This window comes from Salvia splendens, chromosome 4 (assembly GCF_004379255.2).
Source record: "Salvia splendens isolate huo1 chromosome 4, SspV2, whole genome shotgun sequence".
NCBI classification, from domain to species: Eukaryota; Viridiplantae; Streptophyta; class Magnoliopsida; order Lamiales; family Lamiaceae; genus Salvia; species Salvia splendens.
Window position 1 is genome coordinate 35,338,148 of NC_056035.1, and position 25,840 is coordinate 35,363,987.

The following is a 25,840-nucleotide window of genomic DNA, read 5'->3' on the forward strand; positions in this document are numbered from 1 at the left end:
ATAACGGGTAAGAGAGTTTTTAGTGATGACGGGAATATCATTCATTCCATGATACAAAAGATCTTGACTTATTTATTCATTAATACTTAAATAAAATCAGCATAATATAAAAAACAAATAAAAGCAAAAAGCTTTATTTCTCATAAAATTGAAAGTTAGAATTGCATTCTTACAAGCCATCCAAACCATAGTTTTAGTAAGTATCATAGATAATACCTTGAGGGGGATTATTGCGAGCAAATAGAAAATTAGAAGCGGGCTTCATGATGAACAAAAGTGAGTAGTTATGTTGTCTCATTCATCATCCAGCCATTGGAGAGAAGGGCAAGACAAACTCATCCTTTCTTTTGTTCAACACGCTTGCTTTGTCTCGGTGTGTACACTATTAATATTCATTTATCTAACTTATTTTTTTATTATAACTTTTTTAATTAACTTTTTTTTATTAACCAGTAGTATTAAAATTTGTGTTGTAGAGTATATGTGTATTTGGAATCTAATGATACAATATAGAGTCGTTTAAATAGGAGGCTTCTGATTTAATCATCGGATCTGATCTACAGCACATAACCGACCATAGAATCCGATCCACCGGGAGTTCGATAATCATCGTCATCATTGATCTAGCTCCTTCTCTCTCTCTCTCTCTCTCTCTCAAACTTCTCGATCCTAATCACTACTGCTAAGCAGAGCTACTGAAATTCAAGCTTCCATTCACCCATCCATAAATAAACTTCGAAAATGAGGAGGTAGAAAAATATGCCCACTTTTCACTCACTCTATTAGTTCTTGTTAATTTTTTATATATTAAGAGCTCGGATCCGCTCAACTTAATGTGTCTTTAACTGTTACAGCAGATTGGGGCATAGGCACCAATCAAAGCAATCCGGAGTTAAGGGTATGTTTGGAAGGCTATCGTTTGCTGTAATCGTTCTGGTGATCTGTACCGTTTCGCTGTTGTCCACTGTAAAGAGCAACACGCGATCCATCTCTCGATCCGAGGTACATATATTTAGCACGTTGATTCATTCACACCGGTTAAATTTTCAGTGAGTTGTTAATGTGTTTTGGGGTTTTACTTGGCTGAAGTTATTGGCGTGCAGAAATTGGCTAATTTTAATAGAATTTGAAAATGTGGCTAAGTGGTTCAAAAAGGTGTTGTACTTATTTTTCTTGATTGGAGATGACAGAATTAAGGGCTACTTTTTTTGTAATATTGCAGTAGCTGCTTTTGTAGTAAGGAACCATGATTAAGTTGTGCTTATTTGTTGTGTATAAGCAGATTGACGTCGATGCGCTTTGGGATACAGCTGCTTCTGGTGGATGGAGGCCATCATCTGCTCCGAGATCTGATTGGCCCCGTATGATTTTCTTTAATATGTCTTGCATTCAGAAGTTTGTTTTCTGTTTGGATTCTTTGGGTTGAATTATTTTGTATGCCACTGGTTTGATTTATTGTTTCTTGAAATTCATGACTATTTATTGAATCACCTTCCAACTTCTATGTATGTGATGTTGTTCTTTGTGTCCTTCTGCTTGAGAAGCTCCCCCAGCAGAAACCAATGGGTACTTACGAGTTCGTTGTAATGGTGGCCTCAATCAGCAAAGAAGTGCGGTAAGTAATAAAGTCTTAGTAACATAAACTTATGTTCTCCCTTACAGTACTAGTTTGGTTAATAAATTCTTCTATCACTTCATTGTCCATATCTTTCATTTATGCACTCATCATGTGCCATTCTTTGATTTTGAATCTTGGGGAATGTAAAGACCTCAAGGGTTTTGGGTCCCTTAAAATGAATTCAGTCAAGGCCTACATGCTTCTTAAGTTATATGGACACTCATTTGTCTTTTGTTATTCTATAGATAATTAACGTGAAAACTAGTTCATTGTGTACTAGTTAATTCAAAGTTCATAAAGAAAAAAAGCTATTCTACGTGTCTTTCACCATTTGATAGAGGCAAACTCTGGGTTTCTTAGTCTAAGAATAAAGCTTGGAAAAACTCTCTTCGTTATATTTTCTTGAAATAAATAGTGACTTCACTTTTATCTATGTGCTTCATCAGTGAATTTATTTATTTATGCTTCCGTTAGAAATGAAACTGTTATGGTTTTTCGTTTATTGTCACCCTTCATGTTTACCAATTAGAAACTCATATGTTTATCTTATTGTAGGAAAACACCATCTTAATGAGTTTCAGAGATCTAATATTCAGACTAAAGCTTGTCTGTTACCAGTTACATTTTTTGGTTATAAAACCATAACGAGTCTTGCAAACATCAGTATAAAAGACCATCGGAGTATGCAATCTGTTTATGTGTTTCACTCATGGCATCTGTCTTTTGAAAATCTCATATTGACCTCATAGGTAATACTAGAAAAAAGATCTTCATCCAATTGACTTCATAGAGTACGAAAAGAACATTTTGGTTTATTTTCAACCTGCCCCAATATTATCAGAAACAATAGTTTGTCATCTTGAATTTATAATTTGTTGGTGAAATTTGTCTAATCAGGTTAACTTATATGGTATTCTAGATCTGTAATGCTGTGCTAGCTGCTCGAATCATGAATGCTACTCTTGTACTTCCTGAACTGGACGCAAATTCCTTCTGGCATGATGACAGGTGCTAATTTCTAAACATATGTTTCATATATGCATATTTTAGTTTCCATATAATCTTCTATTTTACTTGAGATTCTGAAGCTTTAGTCAATATTTTTACTAGACCATGGTGGTGATTGAAATGTTTATGAACTCCAGTCTCAAATAAACCACTTTCTTCCGTGTAATTCACTGTCCTGAAAAGCCCATGTAAATTCACTGTCCTGAAAAGCTAATCCCTAATGGGAGATCCTGCATTTCCATTGAACTATGATAAATTTCGGGGCATCACATAAGTTCCAATAAATAAACGCATTTAGAACTCTTTAGTCGATCTTATTTCATTACAACTGAGTCTTTGTATGGATATTATATATTTTCTTCTGCAGTGGTTTTCATGGTGTCTATGACGTCGAGCATTTTATCAAGTCTCTGAGATATGATGTACGAATAGTGGAAAGCATTCCCGAAGTCCGGAAAAATGGGAAGACCAAGAAGATGAAAGCTTTTCAGGTGAAAGAAGCTCTTCACCATTGGATAAATTTTGCAAATGAAGTTTTCACTGTTAGATATTGACAACATTTTTGTTATCAGATACGGCCTCCTAGAGATGCTCCAGTCAGTTGGTATACGACAGATGCTCTGGCAAAGATGAAAGAGCATGGTGCTATTTATCTTACACCGTTCTCACATCGCTTGGCAGAAGAGATTGATAACCCTGAGTACCAGCGCCTAAGGTGCAGAGTTAATTATCATGCCTTACGGTTTAAGCCTCACATTATGGAGCTCAGCAACTCAATTGTGAATAGACTTCGTGCACAAGGTCATTTCATGGCCATACATCTTCGTTTTGAGATGGATATGCTGTCATTTGCTGGGTAGGTTCCTATATGGCTCCACTAAGAGTCAGAATAAATTGTTCCAATTTTTGGGTTACTTTAATGTTCCCTTTCTCATTTGCTGAGTATAGGTACAAAGTGAGCTAGATGAGAATTGTCTAATTTTGGCTTGTTGGCGCTCTGTTGTGTCACAAGCTAGTAAATCTGCTTCCTTATTATACTCGTGTCAGTTAATAGTCATTTAGCTAGAAAACATTTATGGAGTGATCCATTTATTCACGATGACAGCCTGAACCATCAGCAACATATATGAATAGCGGATATATATGTAGAAATCAAGTCTTCAGTAATTAAATATTATACTAGTATATTTTTTCTCTAACAGCTTTAGCTTTTTAGATGAGCTGGTTGTTCAAATAGTACTAATGGTGGCCAAAACAGATCCTGGATTCAGAACTCACTGCCCCCCCCCCCCCCCCCAAAAGAAAAAAGAACGAAAAAGGAAATTGTTCTGCATCTTCGAGATTTCTGAGAAAAATAATTTGTCTGCTGCTGAATCAAATGACTTTATATTTCGGCTCCAATAATGACGAGTGTTCCTCATCTCTGTTGCTCAACATTGCATGATAATGTCCTGAAAAGAAGTTGGGAGATTTTATGGAAAAGATATTCGTACCTGATAAGTTTAAGCCATGCAACTTCTGGTTTCTTTCAGGTGTTTTGATATATTTACTCCTGAAGAACAAAAGGTCCTGAAGAAATACAGGGAGGAAAATTTTGCGCCAAAAAAACTTGTTTATAGTGAGAGAAGGGCGATTGGAAAATGTCCTCTAACTCCTGAAGAGGTAATCCTTCAACTTGTCTTATTCTGTTCACTGTCATTTGCATGCTTGAGGTATATCAAGTATAATGGTTTACTGCTGATATACCGACTGCTTCTTTAAGTTAAAATTCCTTCCATTTTCTCAAAATAAACAAATTGCTTGTACCAGAATAAAAGTAGCAGGAGAATACCACATAAGAATTCTAGTTTTTAGTTTTGCTGGTGTTTTACTAGTTAGTAGCATTCCTATATCTCCATGCTGTGAATGCTTTTTTGGAGGTAACACAATCCTCTTAAACATGAAAAAGCATTCTCTAGTAGATCTGTAGAATCCTTTTGAGCAGCATAAATATTTGAACGGTTTACCTAAGCAACTCTTTTACCTGAATACTATCAAAAGTTTTGTGCATGATTTTCTATAAATTCTGCTTCCTTTCTATCCATAATAATGCTGGTACATCAGATTTTTTTTCTCTCTTTCTTTTTTGCTTTTTTCCGTATAATGGTTGTGACAACAGTTTATAATAAAGATTACTTGTCATGAATTAAATCTCTTGATGTGCAATCTACTACAACAGTAGCAATCAGAGACTGATAAATATCTCTTTTCAAAGAAGGCTCAAAGTAACAAATCTTGGATTCATCACCAAGTTGCATAATGTGGTTTTGGGGCTAGCTACTGGTGTTAACTCAATATACTCTGTGTATGTGCATAAAAATGGGAAAATCTCATATATTAAATGTGGACTACTGCTCTCAATCATTATCGTGATAGATTTATGGCTGTGATTACCAAAGCCATAATCCATGTAAATTACACTTACTCAGATGATAGGGAGAATTATCAATTCACTGAAATGATGCTCTAATGACCTGCAGGTTGGTCTGATCTTGCGATCTATGGGTTTTGACAACTCGACCAGAATATACCTTGCAGCCGGTGAACTTTTTGGTGGTGACAGGTTTATGAAGCCTTTTCGGTCTTTGTTCCCTCGTCTTGAGAACCACATTTCGTTAGACACCAGTGGCGAACTGGGGAAGAATAGTCGTGGTTTGGTGGGCTCGGCTGTGGATTATATGGTCTGTCTGCTCTCAGACATATTCATGCCAACATATGATGGGCCAAGCAACTTTGCAAATAATCTTCTTGGCCACCGCCTTTATTATGGTTTCCGTACAAACATAATACCTGATAGAAAAGCTCTTGCTCCAATATTCATTGAGAGGGAGAAGGGGCACACAGCTGGTTTTGAAGAATCTGTTAGACGAGCAATGCAAAACACGAACTTTGGTGGACCTCACAAGCGGGTCCAGCCTGAGTCCTTTTACACGAATTCATGGCCAGAGTGCTTTTGTCAGATGTCAGCAGTCAATCCGGCAGACAGATGTCCACCTGATAACGTCCTGGATATCTTGGACAGTCAGTTGACTACAGGGGGAAATGATGATCAAGAAGAATCTGCCTCATCAAACTCAACATCCGTCATAGAAAAATAGGATTAATAGATACCAGCACTAGTTAAAACATGTTGATAATCCCTAGAGCTACATCACGATGCCGAATTGCAGTTACTGGTAACTGGTGGTGGTTATTCCAATTTGGCACTACAGGTACTTCTTTTACTAGTTTTCACTTCTTGTAGCGATGTAGGATGCATTCGTCTATTGGTCACTTGTCCACATTAAATATTTATCGTGAAAGGAAAAATCCTATGGAACATTATAGAATCTTTCATTTGACAATCTTTATACCAATTGCAGTCCATGAGTTGAAGAAATTAAGAAAAGTAGCCACAATTAGCTTCGGAAGTTCTACATAGACTGAGCCGTTGGGTGAAGTAGAGGAGGATCTGAGCACTGTATTTGGATATAAGCATTTTTGCTGGACCTGACCATATGTTCTTGTAGGATGATTTTTCACACCAAATGTGCTGTATTTGTAAATGGAACCAAAACCTTTTTCCTCCAAATCTTTCCACCCCTTCACTCCTCTTTGTGACTACTGCTCAGAAGAAGAAGCCCATCTTGGAGTTTGTTGTACTTGTTAAAGTTTATTCTAATCTTTGTCTTGTTTTGTTACTCTCTTCTGGGTGAAGCAGTCAAAGAAAATGAGATTTTCCGACCATTATAAATAATCACGTAAAATAGGGGTGATGATGGTTCAGACATGATAGAAGTATTTGAACAATCATGCACGTTCCCACTGTAACCTTGAAATAAATGTTGCAATCTGATATGACTCTTCAAGTGAGTGCATGGATGGATTTAGAGTTTAATGGATTGAGCTTATTCTTTTATCACGTAATCCTTCAAATTTGACCTAAGAAAATAGGAACGTGTTACCATGGTAGGGTAAAGATTTAAAAACACGGTCACACATGAAAGTCTGCTAAACCGTGTGATTGAAAAATTTATCTACGGCTACGAGTACTACTTTTTATGCATATGCATACTATTGCCGGTGGTAGCAAAGACCCCTCAAACTCAAATCATATCGTCAAAACCCCTTGAACAGTTTTTTACTTTTCCGATTATACCGCGGCGATGCTACTCCGACGATCCCTCGCCATCTAAGCTAAAGAGTAATAGTAGGCGGGAATATTACTGAGGATGAGAGTACTGAGTATCTTGCTAAGAAGGCTCAAAAGAAGGTCCAACTTTTTTCCTCCCTAATTTTGATTTTGAATTATTGTATGTAAGTTATTGTCTTCTGATTTCCTGGTAATGAAAGTTGCGAAGAAATTGAAATTGCAGAGCAAAGATGTCTCCGGTTATTCGAATGAGAAGTGAGTCCCGATTTATTCGCTTTATTATTTTTTATAGTATCAGTTGGTTCTGAAGTTTCTTGTAGTGCTGCGCTGAACGCCTTCTTTGGCATTAAATCAGTTAGTTTGAACGCCTATGTAGAAGTAACCGGAACAAGTTCAACCCGCATTCTCGCCCTTGTAACATCAGTAATTGGACTGCTTATGGATGGTATTACTTAACTAATAAAAACATACGGGTTCAAGTTTATCTTGCTATATTGTCTGGTCCATTGTAGTATAATATAGATGGGTTAAAAGTTTCCCTGAATTTTCAATTTGAATATCAGATTCGTGCGGAGAAAGAAGATTGAGAAGGATGTGTCGCAGAGAAGAAGAGGCAGAGGGAAAGAAAGGTAAGATTGTTACTTCTATCATGTAGTAGTACTTTTTTTCTCTGAGTTGGGGCATATCGAGTAACCTTAAACTCTATTTAATTATTGTTGGTGGACTGACACTGACTGTATATATAGTAGAAACAACATAAATAAGGGGTAGAAAATAATGGAATCAATTTGTTTCACAATGGGTAATCTACTAATTATTTGTAAGGGGATGCAAATACTTCATCTCTATGCCTGTATTCAACTTTACCATGCTTTTTTTTGTTGAACTTTTGACTGGTTCAGTTACATGTTTCACCTAAAGTTAAAGGTTTTTCCTTTTCGTATGCATGTTGGAGTGCTCCAGGTTCATACAATGTGTTTTGGCTGCAATTTTATGCTGTAGTGTAGGCCTATAGTATGATAGGATTACAAATTTTCATATGTTTTGAAAAGCTTAATGAACTACAATAAGATGAATTGGCAGCAACTTGATGAGCAGGTTTCATATGTAGGCACTAGGGCCTCTCCAACACCTGTAACGGAAGTGGAGGCCCCAGATGAAGAAGAGCTAGCTGGATCATATTCACCACAACTATTGCATGGTGATGAAGATGAAGATGAAGATGCTAAGAGGACAAGGCTATTCTGGTAAGTTGGCTTTAATTTATACGTATAGTTTATGCTTTGATGAGTTGTAAGGAAGTTTGTGGAAAATACTCCTTTATGATGCTTTTATGATGGAAAATACTCCTTTGTATTTTCATATTGCTTGTCTCTCTTTCTCGCATCTCGCAATCTATCCCTTTGTTGTTGGAATAGACCGGTCTCGTCTTGCGGCTCCTCGTAGCCAGTGACGGAAGCAGAAAATTAAGTAAGCCGGGGCTCAAATTTTGAAAAATAATGCTCCCTCCGTCCCCAAAGAATATGCACTTTGGGTTCAGCGCGGGTTTTAATGTAAAATTTAGACCTAGGGATTCTATCGGTTCGGTCCCGACAGAACCGATTAGTCAGTTAACCGACTCCCACTTTGGAGAATAGATCCTACCTCATTAGAAAAGAAAAAACTTTCCAAAATTAGAAAGTGCATATTCTTGTGGGACGGACTAAAAAGGAAAGAATACGTATTCTTGTGGGACGGAAGGAATAATAATATTAAATTATTTAATTTTGCATATAACTGTTTTTGTAGTCCCATGTCACTATTTATATTTTCCGCATTAGATTCAACACTTGCAACATTAACTCTTTCATACTACAATTAGTTGAAACACTTAGTTGAATCATTCCTTGATTTTTAAAAAAATACCGATACACAACTACTACTAATAACAACAAGATTTCTTAGAAAATATATTCACATATTAATAAATTTATTAACTAAAACTTGCACAATTCAAACAATTTATACTATTTCTAAGCACTATAAAAACAATTTTATACTAATTCTAATTCCAATTCTGCCAAGCCCAAGTGCATCATTAGTTTTTATAGCCCAAAAATAAAAGCAGCCCAGCAATAAACGCAGCCCAAAACTAATAAGCCCAGCCCTTATCTTCTCCAACCTAGTTCTATTTTCAATTTCACAGATGCAGCGGCGCTTGAAGCTCTGGGGCGGAGACCGGTCAGAGAACAGCCGTATTAGGGAAGGGTCGGAGTCTGGTGCCGGCCAAGCCCCCGCTGGCGCGTGGGCTTGGCCCTACGTGGTTCCGTCACTGCTCGTAGCCACTCTCCACGATCTCCCAAACGTCGTGGGCTCCCTGCAACGCTTTCATCTTGATACTCCAATTATCGAAACTGCTCTTGTTGAGCATGAGGACTTGGAACGACGACAAGTTAGCCATACTTCAGGTAGGAACTTATGGCTTTGATACCACTTTGTTGGAATATATAAGATATATGTTGGAGGAGTAATTTAGTTTGGAGGAAGTATTTGAGAACAGAATGGGTGGAATATATGGGAAATGATTTTGGAGGGGTGATGTGGGGAAACTAAGACACTTTATTTCTCAAACTTTCTCAACTTCTCGAAAATGGTACAACTATGCCATATTTATAGGCATGCATTTCATATTCTAGAATTCTCTACTAGATTCTTTAATATTTTATATCTATATTTTTTCTCCATAAAAATCTAGATATTTTCCTAACATTTTAGGGATTCTACTAGAATATCTAGATATTTTAATACCTACTAATTCTAGAAAATTCTACATAATATCTATAATCTAGAGAATTCTCCTAAAATATCTAGATAATTTTAACACCTACTAATATCAAGATATTTATCATATCTAGATAATTCTACTTCAAAAATCAAGTTTAATTTTATTCCAACAATATCATCATCTTGATTGTTGGTTTGTTGTGTGGCATTCATTCATTCATCACACTCACTTTTTTTGACATAGTTTGCTTCAATGGATTATTGTGTTTTCTATAGGTATAATCAAGTTACATGTGATGAATAAACAAAATAATTTAGATATGTTGAAACTTGAAACAAGAAAAAGGAAGTGAGCTTAACTAAACAATCTAGATATTTGAAAACCAAGATTTAAGGCAACCAGATTACGCACTTACTTTTTACTTTAACTAAAAAAATTGAACAGTATATGGTTGAATATGTATAAAAAGTAGGAGAATATTTATAATATTATATTTTGAATTTAGTATAAATAAATTACTTTTTGATGTTACATTTATTTAAAATAGGTTTGGATTTGCTTAGATATATCCATGAGTATGCTCATTGACATTTTAGCCTAAAAAGTCAGAAGATTAAAAAAAACGTTCCATTTGGGGGAATCTTTTTTCCCAAACTTCACCTAAAATTAAATTTTGTCAATACTTATATTAATGCAAATTCTTTGCTTAATCAAATTTTAACAAAATAATAAGGTGATAGAATAAAATTAAGCAGTTTCTTAGTATACGATTTATTATAACTATAATTTCTTATCAAAGATGGAGAAAGGTGTATGAAGATCAATAATATACTCATTTGTCAAAATTATAGATAATGACATAAAATAATAGAGAATCTTCAAGGCATTATGAGATATCTAAGCTAAAATGGAAATTAGCATATTCATGAACACACATAATGATCCTTTGTCAAAATTTAAAATCACAACCTTGATATGGAAATTATTAAAAACACAACCTTAATATGCAAATCATCCCAGATAGCAAATTCAACAGCTTGGATTTGAAGGCACACCTCCATAGACTGGTGCCACAACCTCAATTACATCCTCATCCTTCAATCCAGCCTTGATAATACAAGTCAAACAAATTAATTATTAGTACTACTATTTTCTATAAAAAAAAACATGGCTAGACCAAAACACAAACATTTGAGTATTTAGTTAGAATAAATAACCTGAGCAACAGTTCCGCCACGAGGAACACGATTACCCTCAAAGTAGAAATCCACAGTTCCATACTCAACTTGATTTTCATTACAATAACTTTTTAGCAACTTCTTTATTTCCGTCTCGACCCTAACTCTTACATACATTTCATTCCCAGCCTGCAATTTCCATCACTACTAATTTATTTATAGATATAAAAATTCCAACTTCACATGGGAAACATAATCTTGATGAAACAAATAAACATAAATCTTAAGTTAATAAGCCAAAAGAAAATGGTGTATAAAAATTAAGATGGAACGAGAAGTTATATAAATGAATGCCTGATTCTTGAAGGAAATCACAATTCTTGAATCAGCCATTGAAGTCTTTCCTTGAGTCCTTCTCTTCGCTTGTTTGAGAAAGAGAAAGAAGGGCAATAAAAGAGAGAATTTATGTAAAGGACTAGATATAAAAAAGACTATTTCTTTATGTGAAGTTTTACATCAAATGATCCTTATATGGGAGCAAGAAAGACCCAAAATGTTGGCTTGAAACCCTAATTAGCTAAGATGCCACTTGTATTTACAACTGTATATATCCATTTCATTACCTCGATCATTCAACACGTATTCATATTCGAGAATTTTAATTTGGAGTACGGCAAATAATTAAAGCGACTTGAATCTTGAAACTTGAAGGATGATGTTTCACTTTTTTATTTGTTTTTCTATTATAACTATTGTCTTTATTAAATGTAACTATGTTTTTTTTTCTTAAATGAATGTTTTCTCTTTTTCTCCTACATTACCCACTTTATCTATTGTTCTCTTATATTTTTATCAATTTTGCATATAAAGTCGTGTCATCCAATCAATGAAACTATTTTTAGATTATTACTATTATTTAAATCACAATATTTGATCTTGTTATTTCAATGAACTTTTCAAATGTAATAAAGAGGTTTCAATATTTTGTTATATGGGTTGCCACTAATCGAAAACCACGAATTTCGAAGTTGCTGATAGTTGCACTCATCATTATTTGTAAGTTTTGGACGTCAGTTCGTATATTGCTAGTAATGTTGGTTGATATTCGTATGCTTAAATGTGTTTATTCGCAAGTGTTTTAAAGCTAAGCCTTTGATTCTCTTAACTAATATTTCAACTGAAAGTCTAACAACTTTTGTTAAATTTAAAATTCTTTTATAGTGTGAATCTATAAAATTAAAAAATTCTTATATCATCTTAATTGATTTTGCTACCTTCCTTAATTATACACATAAAGTCATCTTCCTTAATTATACACATAAAGTCATCGGGACCAAAAGTCAACTGATAAATAAGTATAAAAATTTAATTTTGCATAGACAGAGATGAGAATGAAAAACCAATCACATAAATTATGAGAAGAAAAAGAAATGAAAGTAAAATAAAAAAAAGAAAAAAAATGACGAGGAAAAGGTAGGAATGGGAGAAAAGAGAGATAAAAAAACATCAAATGGATGCATAAGAAATAGAAAACATTAATTAATATAAATGGATTTAATTATACCGAAGAAATACATGCATCCAACTGAGAATTTTTCTTAGTCTCCTCGTGTTAGAGGAATTCTGGATTTCTCTACTAATTTAAATTATGAGATTTATTAACTTGTGCTAAAATAATCAAAAACAAAACCGAAGATTTAACTTTCTCATAAATAAATTAATTACATGGGGTAAGGTTTATTAGACCCAAAACTTCAGTTTATTCACGCACCCATCACATTAATTAATATCTGGAGTTAGCCCAAACTTAAGCGATTGATCGGCCGCATTAACTTAAGCTGACCCAAACATTTATTTGAAACCCCAAAAGAGTCGGTCGGAATTTTCCCGATCTGAAAAGTGAAAACCCTTGCCTCTCTTCTCTCTTCACTATTGTATTTAAAGATGGTAAGTAATCCCCTTAAGCCCTATTTTCTATTTAATCATTTAAGTTGATATTAACCCATTTCTCGACGAAGCAAATGACAGAAGCGAACAAATCCTTAATTAGTTAGATCCCAGGCTCAACTGTTATTTCTAGTTAATTTACTTTACTATTAAGTAATAAAGGAATTAGCAGTAAGATTTTTGAAATATAACTTATCAATCATCAATCCTTTTTCTAATTAGTCGGTGACTACATGCAGAAACTAATCATAACTTGCTATCTAAGTGGCTGAAATCAAACTAATCCTTTTAATATTTTTATCATTATATTCTTATAACGATGTCAAGTGCAAGCAGTAATAATACTTGATAAATAAGCTACATTAAATATGGACTGTTATGTAGTACAATGAAATTCAGTTTATAGAGGAGCGGCGTCGGAAGAAGGCGGTAAGCCGGCGGTTAACGTTGGGGCCATCCTGTGAAATCTGCCAACCCAAATGGTGTGGACTGTTTTGCCCGATTTTGTATTCAGGTTGTTAAATTAACAATCCTAGCAAAAACAAATATGAGAATTTGACATGAGAAGCAATGATATAATCTTGGTAGCTACAACCTTAACTACTCACTAAGGAATCCGCTCAAAACATAACAGAAACAAAATGCGGTTAGTGTTTTAAAACGAGAAATTTCCGAATATGGGTCTTAATTCGCTGATCTTTCAGAATTTGAGATTAAATTTGCTTATCTTTCCGAATTTGAAATCGAGGCATGCGAATTTTTCATGGTAAGAGTTTTTTAAAAAAAATTTCTCCTTTCTTCTTATTATTTGCCTCACAAAATAGATGAATGGACCAAATTATCCCACGTAAAAAAAACCCCAATTCTGAAAATTTTAGACTCTTTCGTTTTACAGCGAAAATGTAAAATACCTTGCCTGGCTAATAATTTATTACAAACACCCCTAGGTTAATACATGAAGTAAAGTGCTTTTTATTTGATTATTATGTGCCCATTAAACTTAGAAATAGCTAGAATACTGAGTTGAATTTCTAAGGATTTTGAAATTGTTATGATCTTTTTCAAATGCGGCATTTATATGAGTTGAGAAATCTGATGACCCACTTTGGGTACTGGAATTAGGTCCCGAAATAGCTGGAATACTTGGTTGATCTTTCTCAAATGTGGCATTATAATGGAGCTTTTATTGTTTTAGATAGTAGTAATTATAATAATACGATATGTTTCAGTGCAGTAGAAATTAGTTCATTTACTTGCCAAAGAGCAATTGGAAACTATTGGAGAAGTTAGTAGCGACGCAAAAAGGTTAGAATGCCTTGATGATGCTGATCCAAGTGGATGGGTATTCATGCATAATTTATGCACTCTTCTTCCTTTTGTAGAATCGGAATTGGGGTTTTAAAATATGGGTAGTTTATTCCATTCATATATTTTATGAGGCAAATAATAAGAAAAAAAGATTAAAAGTCGAAAAATCTTTATTCTGAAAAATTCGTGTGCCTCGATCCCATATTCTGAAAGGTAAGCGAATTTAATCCTAAATTTTGAAAGGTCAGCAAATTGAGACTCATATTCCAAAATTTCTCTTTTAAAACATGGGTTGTTAACAAACATTTTGATCTAAAAATTGCATACTTTTCCTTCATGGGATCAAACTAAACTTTCAAATATTTTTCGACATAAAGATACTAAACATAAAACTAAGAAATTTAGAGAAACAACATAAGTTATTAAAAGCCATTCGCTTTAAATAATAACAACGTAATAAAGATACGTTGCTAAAGCTGCTGGATTGCCACCTCCACTCCGATGTTGCATGGCAGAAATCTCATCTCCATCTTCTATTCCAAGCTAGTACAAATTTAAATGACAAAAAAGTTAGTATATGTAAAATTGGGTAATAACGTAACATGCATTTTATTAATTATATAGAATAGGATTTGGATGCTATATCCTATTAGAGATAGCTCATCTGCAAGACACGAGCAGCCTCATCTCATGCTCATGCATGTAGTGTATCCGAGCTCAAGTCTCTACAGCTGTCAGTGAGCTGTACTAGCCGTTGGCATTGGCGGTTAATCTGTTAGGCTGTTATGTTAGTTTGTTAGTTGCATAGAGATGTTATCGTATGCCTTTGTTGTATGTACACCATCACAATCTTAGTATATAAGGTGGTGATCAGTTGTAATTCATTATTCATTCAATAACAGAAAATATCTTTCTCTCCATAATATTTTTCTTCCTTCATTCTTAAGATCAAGTCATGTTCATTATCTTGTTATGGTATCAGTGACTATCATCTTCCGCATCTGAGTTCGAGTTCTTCATATCTTCAAATCTTCATATCTCCTTATCTCCTTCACGATGAACAATCGAAATCGTCCAGCTCCATCCGAAGATACATCGAGTCCTTACTACCTCCATCCGAGCGATAATCCTGGCATTCTCCTTGTTCCACAGCCTCTAACTGGATCAAATTATGCAGCATGGAGCAGATCATTCACAACTGCGCTCCTTGCCAAAAACAAACTTGTTTTTGTCGATGGATCGATTCTTCGCCCTGCTCGTGATGATCTATTGTATCAGTCATGGATTCGATGTAATAGTATGGTGATCTCCTGGCTTCGCAACTCATTATCTCCACAGATTTCTTCGAGTATTATGTATCTAGATGATGCATATTCGATCTGGTTCGATCTAAAGGAACGGTTCTCTATTGGAGATTCAGCTCGAATCTACCAACTCAAACAACAATTGATGTCCCTTTCTCAAGGATCAGCTGATGTTAACACCTACTTCACTGACCTCCGCATCATTTGGGATGAATTCAAGAGTTCACAGCCTATTTCATGGTGTACTTGCTCCAGATGCACCTGCGATAGCGCTTCGAAGTGTAATCGGTTTCAAGAGAATGACTGCACTATGCAGTTTCTCATTGGACTCAATGCCTCCTTCTCTCAGATAAGATCTCATATACTCTCCATGATTCCTCTTCCTTCATTGTCTAAAGTGTTCTCCATGGTTATTGAAGAGGTTTACGAGGTGCGTAGGTGTCGTTCAAGTGAGGATATATCCTACTGGCAGGATAAAGATCCTAACTAAGCCTAGACCTCGTCTTCAAAGATTCCTCAACCCACTTCTACTGATCAGTATAGTGGAGGTAAGGGTCGAATCCCACAGAGATGGTGCGTTTAAACTACTGCGGTGATGTTTTGGAGGGTTGGTTAGCTACCACGCTCGGGTTGAGTTTCTACCTAGGCGAGTAATTAAAGGGTGGCGTCCTACTGACTAGGATGGGGGAGCAGATCATGGAATGCAACTGTGTACGTGGAAATGAGGGGACATGGTGTAACAGAAATTGTTTGGAAAGGACGGTATTTCTATTTTTGGCTAAACAGAATATTCAGAGTGTAGTGGAGGTAGTGGTGACTAGGCTGACAGATCTGCAGGTACAACCAGAGGTGAAGGACAAAAGAAAGCAAAAGTAAATAAAAGTAAGGTGGTCCCCAATCTGGATGTAGACATCGTCTTCTCCAACAACACAACTTAAACTCAGATAACAATTCCAGATCCAACCCGGCAAACGCAGATTAACAACTCGCGAACACAGATCTAAAACTAAGAAATTAAATCTGAAATCAAACGCTGAAACTGGACTTCTGCATGCTGGTCAACATGAAAGATCGATTCAGAAAATAAAACGAAGCCTTGCATGCAACGATCTACTTCCAGATCAAATAGTACTTGTTTACCTATCCTAAAGTAATTTGTTACGTAACAGAATTTAGAGATTTAGCACTTAAAACACCGAGGAATCTTAGATCTAAGCTAACTAGACAAGGAAAGAAAAGAACACTACAATGAACGAAACGGAAATCAACTTCATAGCATTAACACGTTCGGATATCCAAAGCAAGCATTTCAAAACAACAAAATCCCAAAATGTAACAGAAATCCAACGTAAAGACGGAGAACTAATTAAACTACGAAAGCAATTTAAAGATTGTTTGCCACTCCGGGCGATAAAATCTCTGACTGGAACTACGATCTAGCTAACTGGAACGGACGATGACTGGAACTCGGGAACATTCTGAACGTCAGGTGATCATGGCTCGGCGAGGCAAGAAGTGGACACGGCTGAAAGGCTGAAATTACCGAGAGAACTCTCTACCTAAGGATGATGGTGAAAATCCCTCTCTCTCCAACTTGGCTGCCTTTTATAGGGAGGCTACCCTTGATTTTAGGGTAAATCCTCGCTGCAATTTGACTTCTTTGCCCTTAATTGTGGGTAATCCGTCCCAGCTATCCGTCTTCTTCATCTCAAGCCGTTTTAGCACGTATACGGATCAGTATGAGACCATGCTGGCGCTTTTTCTACCCGAACACTCCGGAACTTCCCTACTGGCCAGAACACTTATCCTGCACACTTTGAGCAACTGCTTTGCAAATATAATCATTTAAACCTGTCATACTGACCAGTAACCGAGGCCTAGAATACGACTTATCAAACTGCTCACACTTACCACATGCTTGCCCTCAAGCGTGAAGAACAAACAAAAAGCAATAAGTCGCATTCTAGCCTGGTTACTTCCCTGCCCGACTCTACCTAAAACTGGACTCTAGACTACAACGACGAAGAAGAAAGAAAACACAAACACAAACACAGAAATACATAAAACACTAACAGATTGGGCTACATTTTCAACCATCCCTCCCCTCGGGATCAGGTGCAATCCGGCCTTAGACAGCCTTGAACTTCTGCCGCCCCCCTCTTTCTCTCCCAGTCAGTACATCTGCTTGTCAAGATCGCCCACACTCTCGGTCAACCACTAGGTTCACTCAGTCACTCGCACCTCACCAGGAACGTTAGGACTGAATTCTCTCATCATGCTCAACCACAATTGCTTTGGACTTAGATCTCACGTGCAGCTACTGAAGGACTTTAAGGCTTGTAACGGGGCTGTTGGGTTGTAGTGTTTTGGGTAGATGTTCCTAAGGCTCTAAGGTTCAAAAACTTCTATTTAATTTATGAAGGGGGATTGTGTGCATCAGGCTTCTGATCAGTTGCTTTTCTTAGCTGGTGCTTCTGGCTTGAGTTTCCAACTGGTTAGTAGGCTTCTTGTGGCTTCGCCACCCTTATTCCTTCATTTTTTTGTGTGGTCAAATCTCTGACCATTTTCTTATTTTCTTTCTTTCTTCCTCTCTTTTTTTTTTCGTGGCTTTGCCACCCTTATCCCTTCCTTTTTTTGGACCTGGAATGTCTCCCTGGTCGATTTTCTTCTAACTTTCCTGCCCAGCTGGTTTCTGCTTTTTTCACACTTCTTCCTAGCCAGTAAGCTCCATTTGTTTCATGCCTTACACACAGTCCCAGGGGCTAGGGGTGTTTTTCTGGGTATAAAAGGTTAAGAAAAAAGGGTTCTAAAGGTGGTGGTTTTTTTTTTTTTTTTTTTTTTTTTTTTTTTTTTTTTTTTAAGGGGGGGTTCCTACTGCCTTCAATATTTGCTACCCGTGATCACTTCACCCTAGGCAAATTGTGGCAGCCTCTCTTTTCTTTAAGTGTATGTGGAAAGTGGTTCCACTTTAAGGCTTATAACTCACATTTTAGAGGGCTTTCGTGTTTGCCTCTAAGTGTGGGCTTTTCTCTCATACTCACATCATCCATACTGGTCAGGAGGTACTAAGGAGAGTGGTTTCGGTTTTCCAGCTTGTCTTATCTCCCTCAATTCCCTTCACCTCCAGCTCAGGACGGTTGAGTTTTAAGCCCAAATCAGCACACAACATAAAAAAACTAGACCTAAAAAACACAAAACGAGCACAAACACAGAACACACATATATGCATCATACTGGCCATTACGTCCCCCCTCCTACTTCACAAGTGTCTGCCCCAGATAAGGCTGTGAAGTGGAAAAAAAAGTACTGGCCAGTATGGTAGACACACAGACAACAAAATAACAAACAAAAATAACAACTCAAACAGAAACTTCTCACACTTAGGCTATGGAATAGGCTAAGTGGGAGAGGTTTGAACACCGGACAAAATCCACTAAACAAAGAAACACGTATATACAAAAGAAACACAGAAAACATGCTACCAAGAAACAAACCCTAACTTCTCACACTTAGACTATGGAATAGGCTAAGTGTTATGAAGTGGGGTTTGCTCGCAAACACAGATTATACTACCTAACCGAATACCACAACATAACAAAAATACGAAAAGTTAAAAAAGCTTAAAAAAAAAAACTAACTTGGTCAGTAGGGGGGGGTCTATCGAAGTCGCCTGCTCCTTCGTGGGGCAGGTGGTGCAGGTTGTTCCTTCGGGTTGTCCTCTTCCGTTCCAGTTTCATTTTCCTTCGCCGGCTCCTCGGCTCTTGCCGGCACCTCGGCGTCCGCTGTCTCTTGCTCATCTTCTACTCCGGTCTCTTGGATATGTGGTTCATCAGTCCGGCCACCATGGCCACTCGGTCCTGCAGCTTGCTCCTTCCTCAGGTAGGTCATTTCTTCTAAGATGTTATCCATATTGGCTAACATTCTGTTCATTGCTTTTTGCATCTTGGAGTTTTCCTCCCCGAGATCTGATACTATAGCTTCCATGGCCGCCTGTCTCTGATGCATCATATCCTGCTCTGCAGAGCCCTTCAACATCCTTTCCACAACTCCTGCCAGCTTGATCACCTCTGCCTTCAATTGCTGATTCTCCTCTGCCATTTCAGTGACTGTCCTTTCTAGAGCGGCTTGCTTCTGAGTCAGTATTCTCTGCTCCGCAGACTCCTTCAATACCTGTTCCATTTCTGACGCTAAACGAATCATCTCTTCCCTCATCTGTCTATTTTCCTCAGCCATCTTTTCCACAGATTGTTCAATTCTGTCTCGCCTCTGGTCATGTCCTGGTGCTTCCTGAGCTGTTGTTATCCGAGCAGTGGGTATTGCCTCTTCTCCCATCGCATAAAAGTAGGGCACGCCCTGCCTCATGTACACCGTGTTCGTTCGGACGAACAGAGGGATGTCGAACAATCCTGGGGCGCTCACCATCGTTAGTGGGGTTAGGTCTTCGTCCTCCGAAACGGTGATGTTGTTCCTCATGAAGATTCCCAATATATGGCAGAGGGAAATATTCCGTGCTGGGTGAGTTGCGACGAGGTGACATGTGTATGCAGTCCAGAACCCTAAGTGCAGCTTCTTGCCCTTTTTTGCACACCATATAAGGTACAACTCCGTCATTGATGTCCGGACTGCCGAATTAGACTGCCCCAAAAGATTGTAGTCTAAAAAAAGTTGAACCAGGCGTAAAACGGGGTCGCTAAGGTGGATCGATCGGGAGATCGTGGATTGGAACTGCCCTGCTCCGGGGTGAGTAAGTTCCTCCCAAGCCGACTGGGGCTCAAATTCCACATGCCGGCGGGGAATCCCCCGCTCCCTGTTTCTCCATTCAAGTCCTATTGCCTCCTCCAAACTGCATATACCCAACCTCACAGTCCACTCAATCAGATTCATCCTAATTTCTCCTCCAAATACCCTGAAGCTAACACACTCTATATCCAAATCAGTTGTGACTTCGAATCGAAAAGTTGCGAAAAACTCCTTGGCCAAATCGACCGGGACACTTAACTTCTCATTCCTCAACAACCATTCAAAACCCAACTCATGCAAAAGGGCTAGAAACGATTCACTAATTTGCATCTCATCTAAGGATGGGAGATGAATTACCTTTCCACACTTAACCTTCTTGCCTTTTGCGTTCTTTGTGCGGTAAACTGACTGGAGCTTCTTGTCGTCAAACAACTTCATCTCTTCCACAACGTCATCCGTGAGTTCCACCGTCCAACGCTTATACCGGAGTGGTTCGGCAGGTGGATGCAACAGTTCTCGATGATCGTTGGGGAGTTCCCGCTCCTTGTATTCCTCCTCTTCCATGGTTGTGTCGCTATCTGATTCAGATTCTTCACTGGCCTCGTACTCACTATCGCTCTGTGTCTGCCGGTTTGATGGGGTCCTCCGGGCAGTCTCAGTGATCACTATGCCTGTGTTCGGGGTACGCATTCTTTTGGTTTTTGATTTTTTCTCCACAACGGTCTTGCCCTTTCTTTTCCTTTCTACTTGGTATCTAGCTTCCTCTTCCGCCTCGGTTGGTGGCGTCTCTTGGGTAGTGGAGCTACACTCTTTCTTGGCATCTTCCTTCTCCAATTGTTCGGGGCTCACTGACTCGGGTGCGAGGTCCAGTCCCTCAGCCACCCGCTCGGCTTCCACACCCTGATCCTCTTGCGCCGGACAGGGTTCGTCGTCACTCACGATCTCTAGGGGATCCTCCGCTGTGTTCGGTTCCGCCCTGTTGGGTGCCCACTTACCCAAACAACGTTGCGATTTCCTCTGCGGTTTGGGTGGCTCTGCCTTGGAGCCTGTCTTCACTACCAGTTTCCTTCTGACGGGGATCGGTTTAACTACCGGAGGTGCCCCTGGGGTGGATGCCTCTACCTCTGGTTCTGTTGTCTCTGTTCCTGCTTCCTTGGCTTCACTCTGCTTTTCCCTCTCCTCTTCTCCTTCAGACTGGGATGTCTTGTCCTTCGGTATGGGTTCTCTAAAAGCTTGTTCATTCTCTCCTACTGATCTTGGTGCGAGGTCCAGACCCTCAGCCACCAAGTCAGTTGTCTCCTCTCTTCGGTTTACCCTGTTCATTATCGAGTCAAACTCCTCGTCCGTCATGAGGCCCTGTTTCCTGGCTGATTCGTTCAGATCTATCTCTGGCCGTCTTACTTCTTGAAATACTGGGTCCTTCTCGGGCGTCATTTTTGCTCCGCCACTCTCTCCCTGGGTTTCCCTTACTTGGCTGGACCTTTTCTTTCGCTCCTCAGAGTCGGAGCTGTAAAACGCGGCGATAGCTTCCAGGTCTGCCGAATCTGGTACCGAGGGTTCCGATGCCGCGGCGGCTGAGGGAGATCCTTCCTCCGACTGTAGTTCTGCGTGTCTAACCTGTGCATGAGGAATTTCACTGGGTGCGGTTCCTATGCCCCCCGTGTGGCCGAAATTGGTCAATGCCGCCGTCCAGTCCCTAGTCGGGTCTTGTTGGCGAAGGAATACCATTACGGCATCCAAAGAAATAGTGGCCGGCGGTTGAGCAGTCGGTGCGGGTGGTTGGTTCGACTGTGGTTGGGCCTCCGGGGTATCTTCTCGCAGCGGCTGCGTATCTTGGGTGTTCGCACGACGGGGCTTGATTTTCCTCGCGATAGCTTTCTTACCCATGACTGTAATTTGTGATTTGACGGTAGAAATTAGGGTTTGGTTTGAGAACGATGGTTCTGTGAGAGGGATAGAGGAGAATTTCTTGAAAGGTATTTTGGAAATGAGGGTTTTTGAGGGAGAAAGAGAGGGTCGGTTGGTTTAGTTCGGATTAGAAATGGCAGTTGCAGGTGGTTTCAACCGGCTATCAGTGGTTACCGGTCATGCCGCTTCATGTGAAAAGTGGTTGGGCGACAGGTGTTGGTTCCTGATTGGCTAGCGTGTGTACTCTCTCTGCTCCACACCATTCCAGCACTGCCACCCTGCAAAAGCTGCACACGCTTAATTCAAATTTACGTCCTATCCACAATTTCCCTCTATACTTACCTATTACGGAAAATAATTCAAAATGGCACTTAAATACAAATTGGAGTGACACTAAATAGGTAATTTCTTGGTCAAAGTGTACCCCAACCTAAATTTAAGGCCCGAAAATATATTTTTGGATTTTTAGAAAATTTTCAAGCATGCAAAAATTAATTACGTATATACAGTATTTACATTCTCCTTAGGTAATTTGGAATCCTACCTGGCCAGTATATGCAGAATATTATCAAAATGAAACTAGCCACGTGGAATTCCAAATTCCTATCTTACTAATCAGTATGTGACCTTAGTATGTGGTAGTAGTGGAATTTCATCCACTACCCCCACCTCACTATTATCCCTAAAGATTTTCAACCTATGTCCATTCACAACAAAAGGCTCAGAGTTAGAAAGACTCCCTGAAATCTCCACCGCTCCATTAGCTCGGAGGGCTGTTACGATGTACGGTCCTGTCCACTTAGATTTGAGTTTCCCGGGCATTAACTTCAATCTCGACTGGAAGAGTAGTACTTTCTGGCCAACATGGAGCTCCTTGGTTCTCAGATTTCTATCATGCCATAATTTCGTTCGCTCCTTGTACCACATGGCCGAGTCGAAAGATTCCAATCTAAGTTCTTCAAGCTCCTGTAATTGCAGCTTCCTTTCCTCCTCACAGGCTGTAGCATCCATATTCACTTTCTGTACTGCCCAGTATGCTCGGTGCTCGATCCCTACAGGTAAGTGGCACATTTTTCCAAAAACTATTCGGTAAGGGGACATACCAATGGGAGTCTTGTAGGCTGTTCGATATGCCCAGAGAGCATCCTCTAATCTCACGCTCCAATCCTTCCGAGAAGGATTTACAGTTTTCTCCAAAATCTTCTTTATCTCTCGATTAGAGATCTCGGCTTGGCCGTTAGCTTGCGGGTGGTAGGGGCTTGAAAGTCTATGGTGCACACCGTACTTTTTCATTAAAGCTTCAATTGTACGATTACAAAAGTGTGTACCTTGATCAGAGATGATCGCCCTTGGGACTCCGAAACGGCTGAAAATGTGACTCTTTAAGAATTTGGCCACCTCCTTTGCTTCACACGTACTTGTGGCCGTCGCTTCTATCCATTTGGAGACGTAATCCACCGCGACTAGGATATACAGATTGCCATAGGACGAGGGAAAAGGCCCCATGAAATCCATTCCCCATATGTCGAATAATTCACAAACAATAATCGGTACTTGCGGCATCTCATCTTGGGCAGATATTCCACCGGTCAGTTGGCAACGCTCACAGCTCCGGCAGAACTCGTATGCATCTTTGTTGAGAGTTGGCCAGTAAAAGCCGCTATCCAGAATCTTCCTTGCCGTCTTCTTGGATCCGAAGTGCCCTCCACATGCTAACGAATGGCAGTGGGTCAACACATCCCGCTGTTCCCAGTCAGGAATGCACCTTCTTATCACTTGATCGGATCCTACCCTCCATAGGTAAGGGTCGTCCCAAAAATAATATTTTGCCTCACTCTTGATCTTCATTCGTTGGGCTTTGGTAACACTTGGTACCTCTGGAAGTTCTCCAGTTACTAGGTAGTTGGCCAGGTCCGCATACCATGGCTCCTGCTCTACCTTCTCTTTTCCTTTTGCTGCATCATTCTGACCAGTAAGTTTGTACACTTCTTCCCAATCAATTTTTCTGGGTGCAAAAATCACCTCACATAAGTGTTCCTCTGGAAACTGGTCGTGCACCTCCTCGCTGTTTCCTTCTTGCACTATTCTGCTCAAATGGTCTGCCACCTTGTTTTCGACTCCTCTCTTATCTTCCACCTCCCAATCAAATTCTTGCAACAAGAGTACCCATCGGATCAAGCGTGGTTTTGATTCTCTCTTGGTAACTAGATACTTAAGGGCTGCATGGTCAGTGTATACTACGACCTTAGATCCCAGCAAATATGGCCGGAACTTCTCGAAAGAAAACACCACTGCCAGCATCTCCTTTTCGGTGGTATCGTAATTCCGCTGGGCTTGATTTAGAGTCTTGGACGCATAAAAAATTACGTGCCTCCTCCCATCGATCTTCTGACCCAGCACGGCCCCTACCGCAAAGTCGCTGGCGTCGCACATTACTTCGAAAGGATGGTTCCAATCAGGAGCTCGTATGATAGGTGCGGATACTAATTTTTCTTTGAGAAGATCGAAAGCTGCCTTGCATTGCTCATCAAAAACGAACTCCACATCATTTTGAAGCAGCCTGGTAAGGGGTTGGGCGATTTTGGAGAAATCCTTTATAAATCTTCGATAAAATCCAGCATGTCCCAGGAAACCCCTTATTCCCTTCTGATCAGTAGGGAATGGTAATTTGGATATGACATCCACCTTGGCTCGATCCACCTGGATACCTCTTTCTGAGACTACGTGTCCTAGGACTATCCCTTCGGTGACCATAAAATGGCACTTCTCGAAGTTCAAAACCAGACTCTTTGCTTGACACCTTTCCAAAACTATGTCCAAATGATGAAGGCAAGAGTCGAACGAGTCTCCGTAAACCGTGAAGTCATCCATAAATATTTCTATGCACTCCTCAATCAAATCGGAAAATATGCTCATCATGCATCGTTGAAACGTACCTGGAGCGTTGCATAAACCGAAAGGCATGCGACGGTATGCATAGGTTCCAAACGGGCAAGTAAAAGTGGTTTTGTCCTGGTCCTCAGGATCCACGTGAATTTGGAAGTACCCGCTGTACCCATCTAGGAAGCAGAAAAATTTTTTTCCAGCTAATCTCTCTAATATCTGGTCGATGAAAGGCAAAGGAAAATGGTCCTTCCTTGTTGCGTTGTTCAGCTTCCGGTAGTCGATGCACATTCGCCAACCCGTGACCAGCCTTGTTGGAATCAGCTCGTTCCTCTCATTCTTGACAACTTGGATCCCGGATTTCTTTGGAACCATGTGGATCGGGCTGACCCACTCACTGTCCGGCACTGAATAGATAATCCCTAGCGACAACAACTTCAAGATTTCCTTTAAAATTTCCTCTCGCATGTTAGGGTTTACCTTCCTTTGAGCATCTCGATGAGCCTTCGCTCCCTCTTCTAGCCTGATGTGGTGCATGCAAACGTCGGGGCTTATCCCTACTAGATCTGTAAGGCTCCATCCGATTGCCTTCTTATTCCTATTCAACACAGTCAGTAGCCGCGCTTCTTGTTCTTTTGTGAGACTGCTGTTGATGATTACGGGATATGAGTTCTCCTCCCCGAGGTAGGCATACTTCAAGTTCGATGGTAACTTTTTTAGCTCGACTTGGGGTGGAAGTGTGTCTTCGGGTAGAGGGTTTTTCTGGGCCTCCCCGTCTTTCTTTAAGTCTTCCCCTGAAGGTTCTTCCGTACTGACTGGAAGCTTGGCCCCTGCGGCTCCAATGAACGCCGACTTTTGACAGAATTCCTTGATCGCTCCTTCTATTTCTTCGTCGGTCAACCCCTGGCTACTGATCAACTCACACCACGCAGCAGCTTCTTCGTCGGCCTGATCACAAGCATCTAAAGCCTGGAGTTTTTCCTGTAATAGTTCGGTCTCAAGAAAATCTTG

General features: G+C 39.3%; 2 protein-coding genes across 5 annotated transcripts; both read left to right on the plus strand.

The window, feature by feature from the left end:
• Positions 1–506: 506 nt before the first annotated feature.
• On the plus strand, positions 507–6,345 carry LOC121799668 (O-fucosyltransferase 1-like). Of its 3 annotated transcripts, none has more exons than XR_006050350.1 (10): positions 507–749; positions 855–1,002; positions 1,283–1,361; positions 1,545–1,615; positions 2,538–2,626; positions 2,994–3,117; positions 3,199–3,482; positions 4,159–4,288; positions 5,146–5,877; positions 6,028–6,345. XR_006050350.1 is itself a non-coding variant. In XM_042199104.1 (9 exons), exons 1-9 carry the CDS (start codon positions 742–744, stop codon positions 5,761–5,763), a joined length of 1,551 nt encoding a protein of 516 aa, XP_042055038.1. In that variant the 5' UTR covers positions 507–741; the 3' UTR covers positions 5,764–6,001. The 3 variants fall into 3 exon arrangements, 1 of the variants encoding a protein (XP_042055038.1); XR_006050351.1 differs by having other exon boundaries at positions 858–1,002; XM_042199104.1 differs by lacking the exon at positions 6,028–6,345 and having other exon boundaries at positions 5,146–6,001.
• Positions 6,346–6,481: 136 nt separating this feature from the next.
• On the plus strand, positions 6,482–8,159 carry LOC121799669. 2 transcript variants are annotated; one of them, XM_042199106.1, is made up of 5 exons: positions 6,482–6,917; positions 7,021–7,052; positions 7,153–7,242; positions 7,361–7,426; positions 7,909–8,159. In XM_042199106.1, exons 1-5 carry the CDS (start codon positions 6,877–6,879, stop codon positions 8,046–8,048), a joined length of 369 nt encoding a protein of 122 aa, XP_042055040.1. In that variant the 5' UTR covers positions 6,482–6,876; the 3' UTR covers positions 8,049–8,159. The 2 variants fall into 2 exon arrangements, with proteins under 2 accessions (XP_042055040.1, XP_042055039.1); XM_042199105.1 differs by having other exon boundaries at positions 6,482–7,052; positions 7,118–7,242.
• The last annotated feature ends 17,681 nt before the right edge of the window (positions 8,160–25,840 follow it).

What these genes read in the sequence shown, in the direction of transcription:
- LOC121799668 (XM_042199104.1), top strand. An exon ending in TCCTTCTGGCATGATGACAG is followed by an intron (nt 2,627 to 2,993) that starts GTGCTAATTTCT and finishes TTTCTTCTGCAG; the next exon opens with TGGTTTTCATGGTGTCTATG. An exon ending in AGAAGATGAAAGCTTTTCAG is followed by an intron (nt 3,118 to 3,198) that starts GTGAAAGAAGCT and finishes TTTTGTTATCAG; the next exon opens with ATACGGCCTCCTAGAGATGC.
- LOC121799669 (XM_042199105.1), top strand. Translation starts at nt 6,991, where the DNA reads ATGAAAGTTGCGAAGAAATTGAAATTGCAGAGCAAAGATGTCTCCGGT. An exon ending in TCCGGTTATTCGAATGAGAA is followed by an intron (nt 7,053 to 7,117) that starts GTGAGTCCCGAT and finishes AGTTTCTTGTAG; the next exon opens with TGCTGCGCTGAACGCCTTCT. An exon ending in AGAGGCAGAGGGAAAGAAAG is followed by an intron (nt 7,427 to 7,908) that starts GTAAGATTGTTA and finishes TTTCATATGTAG; the next exon opens with GCACTAGGGCCTCTCCAACA.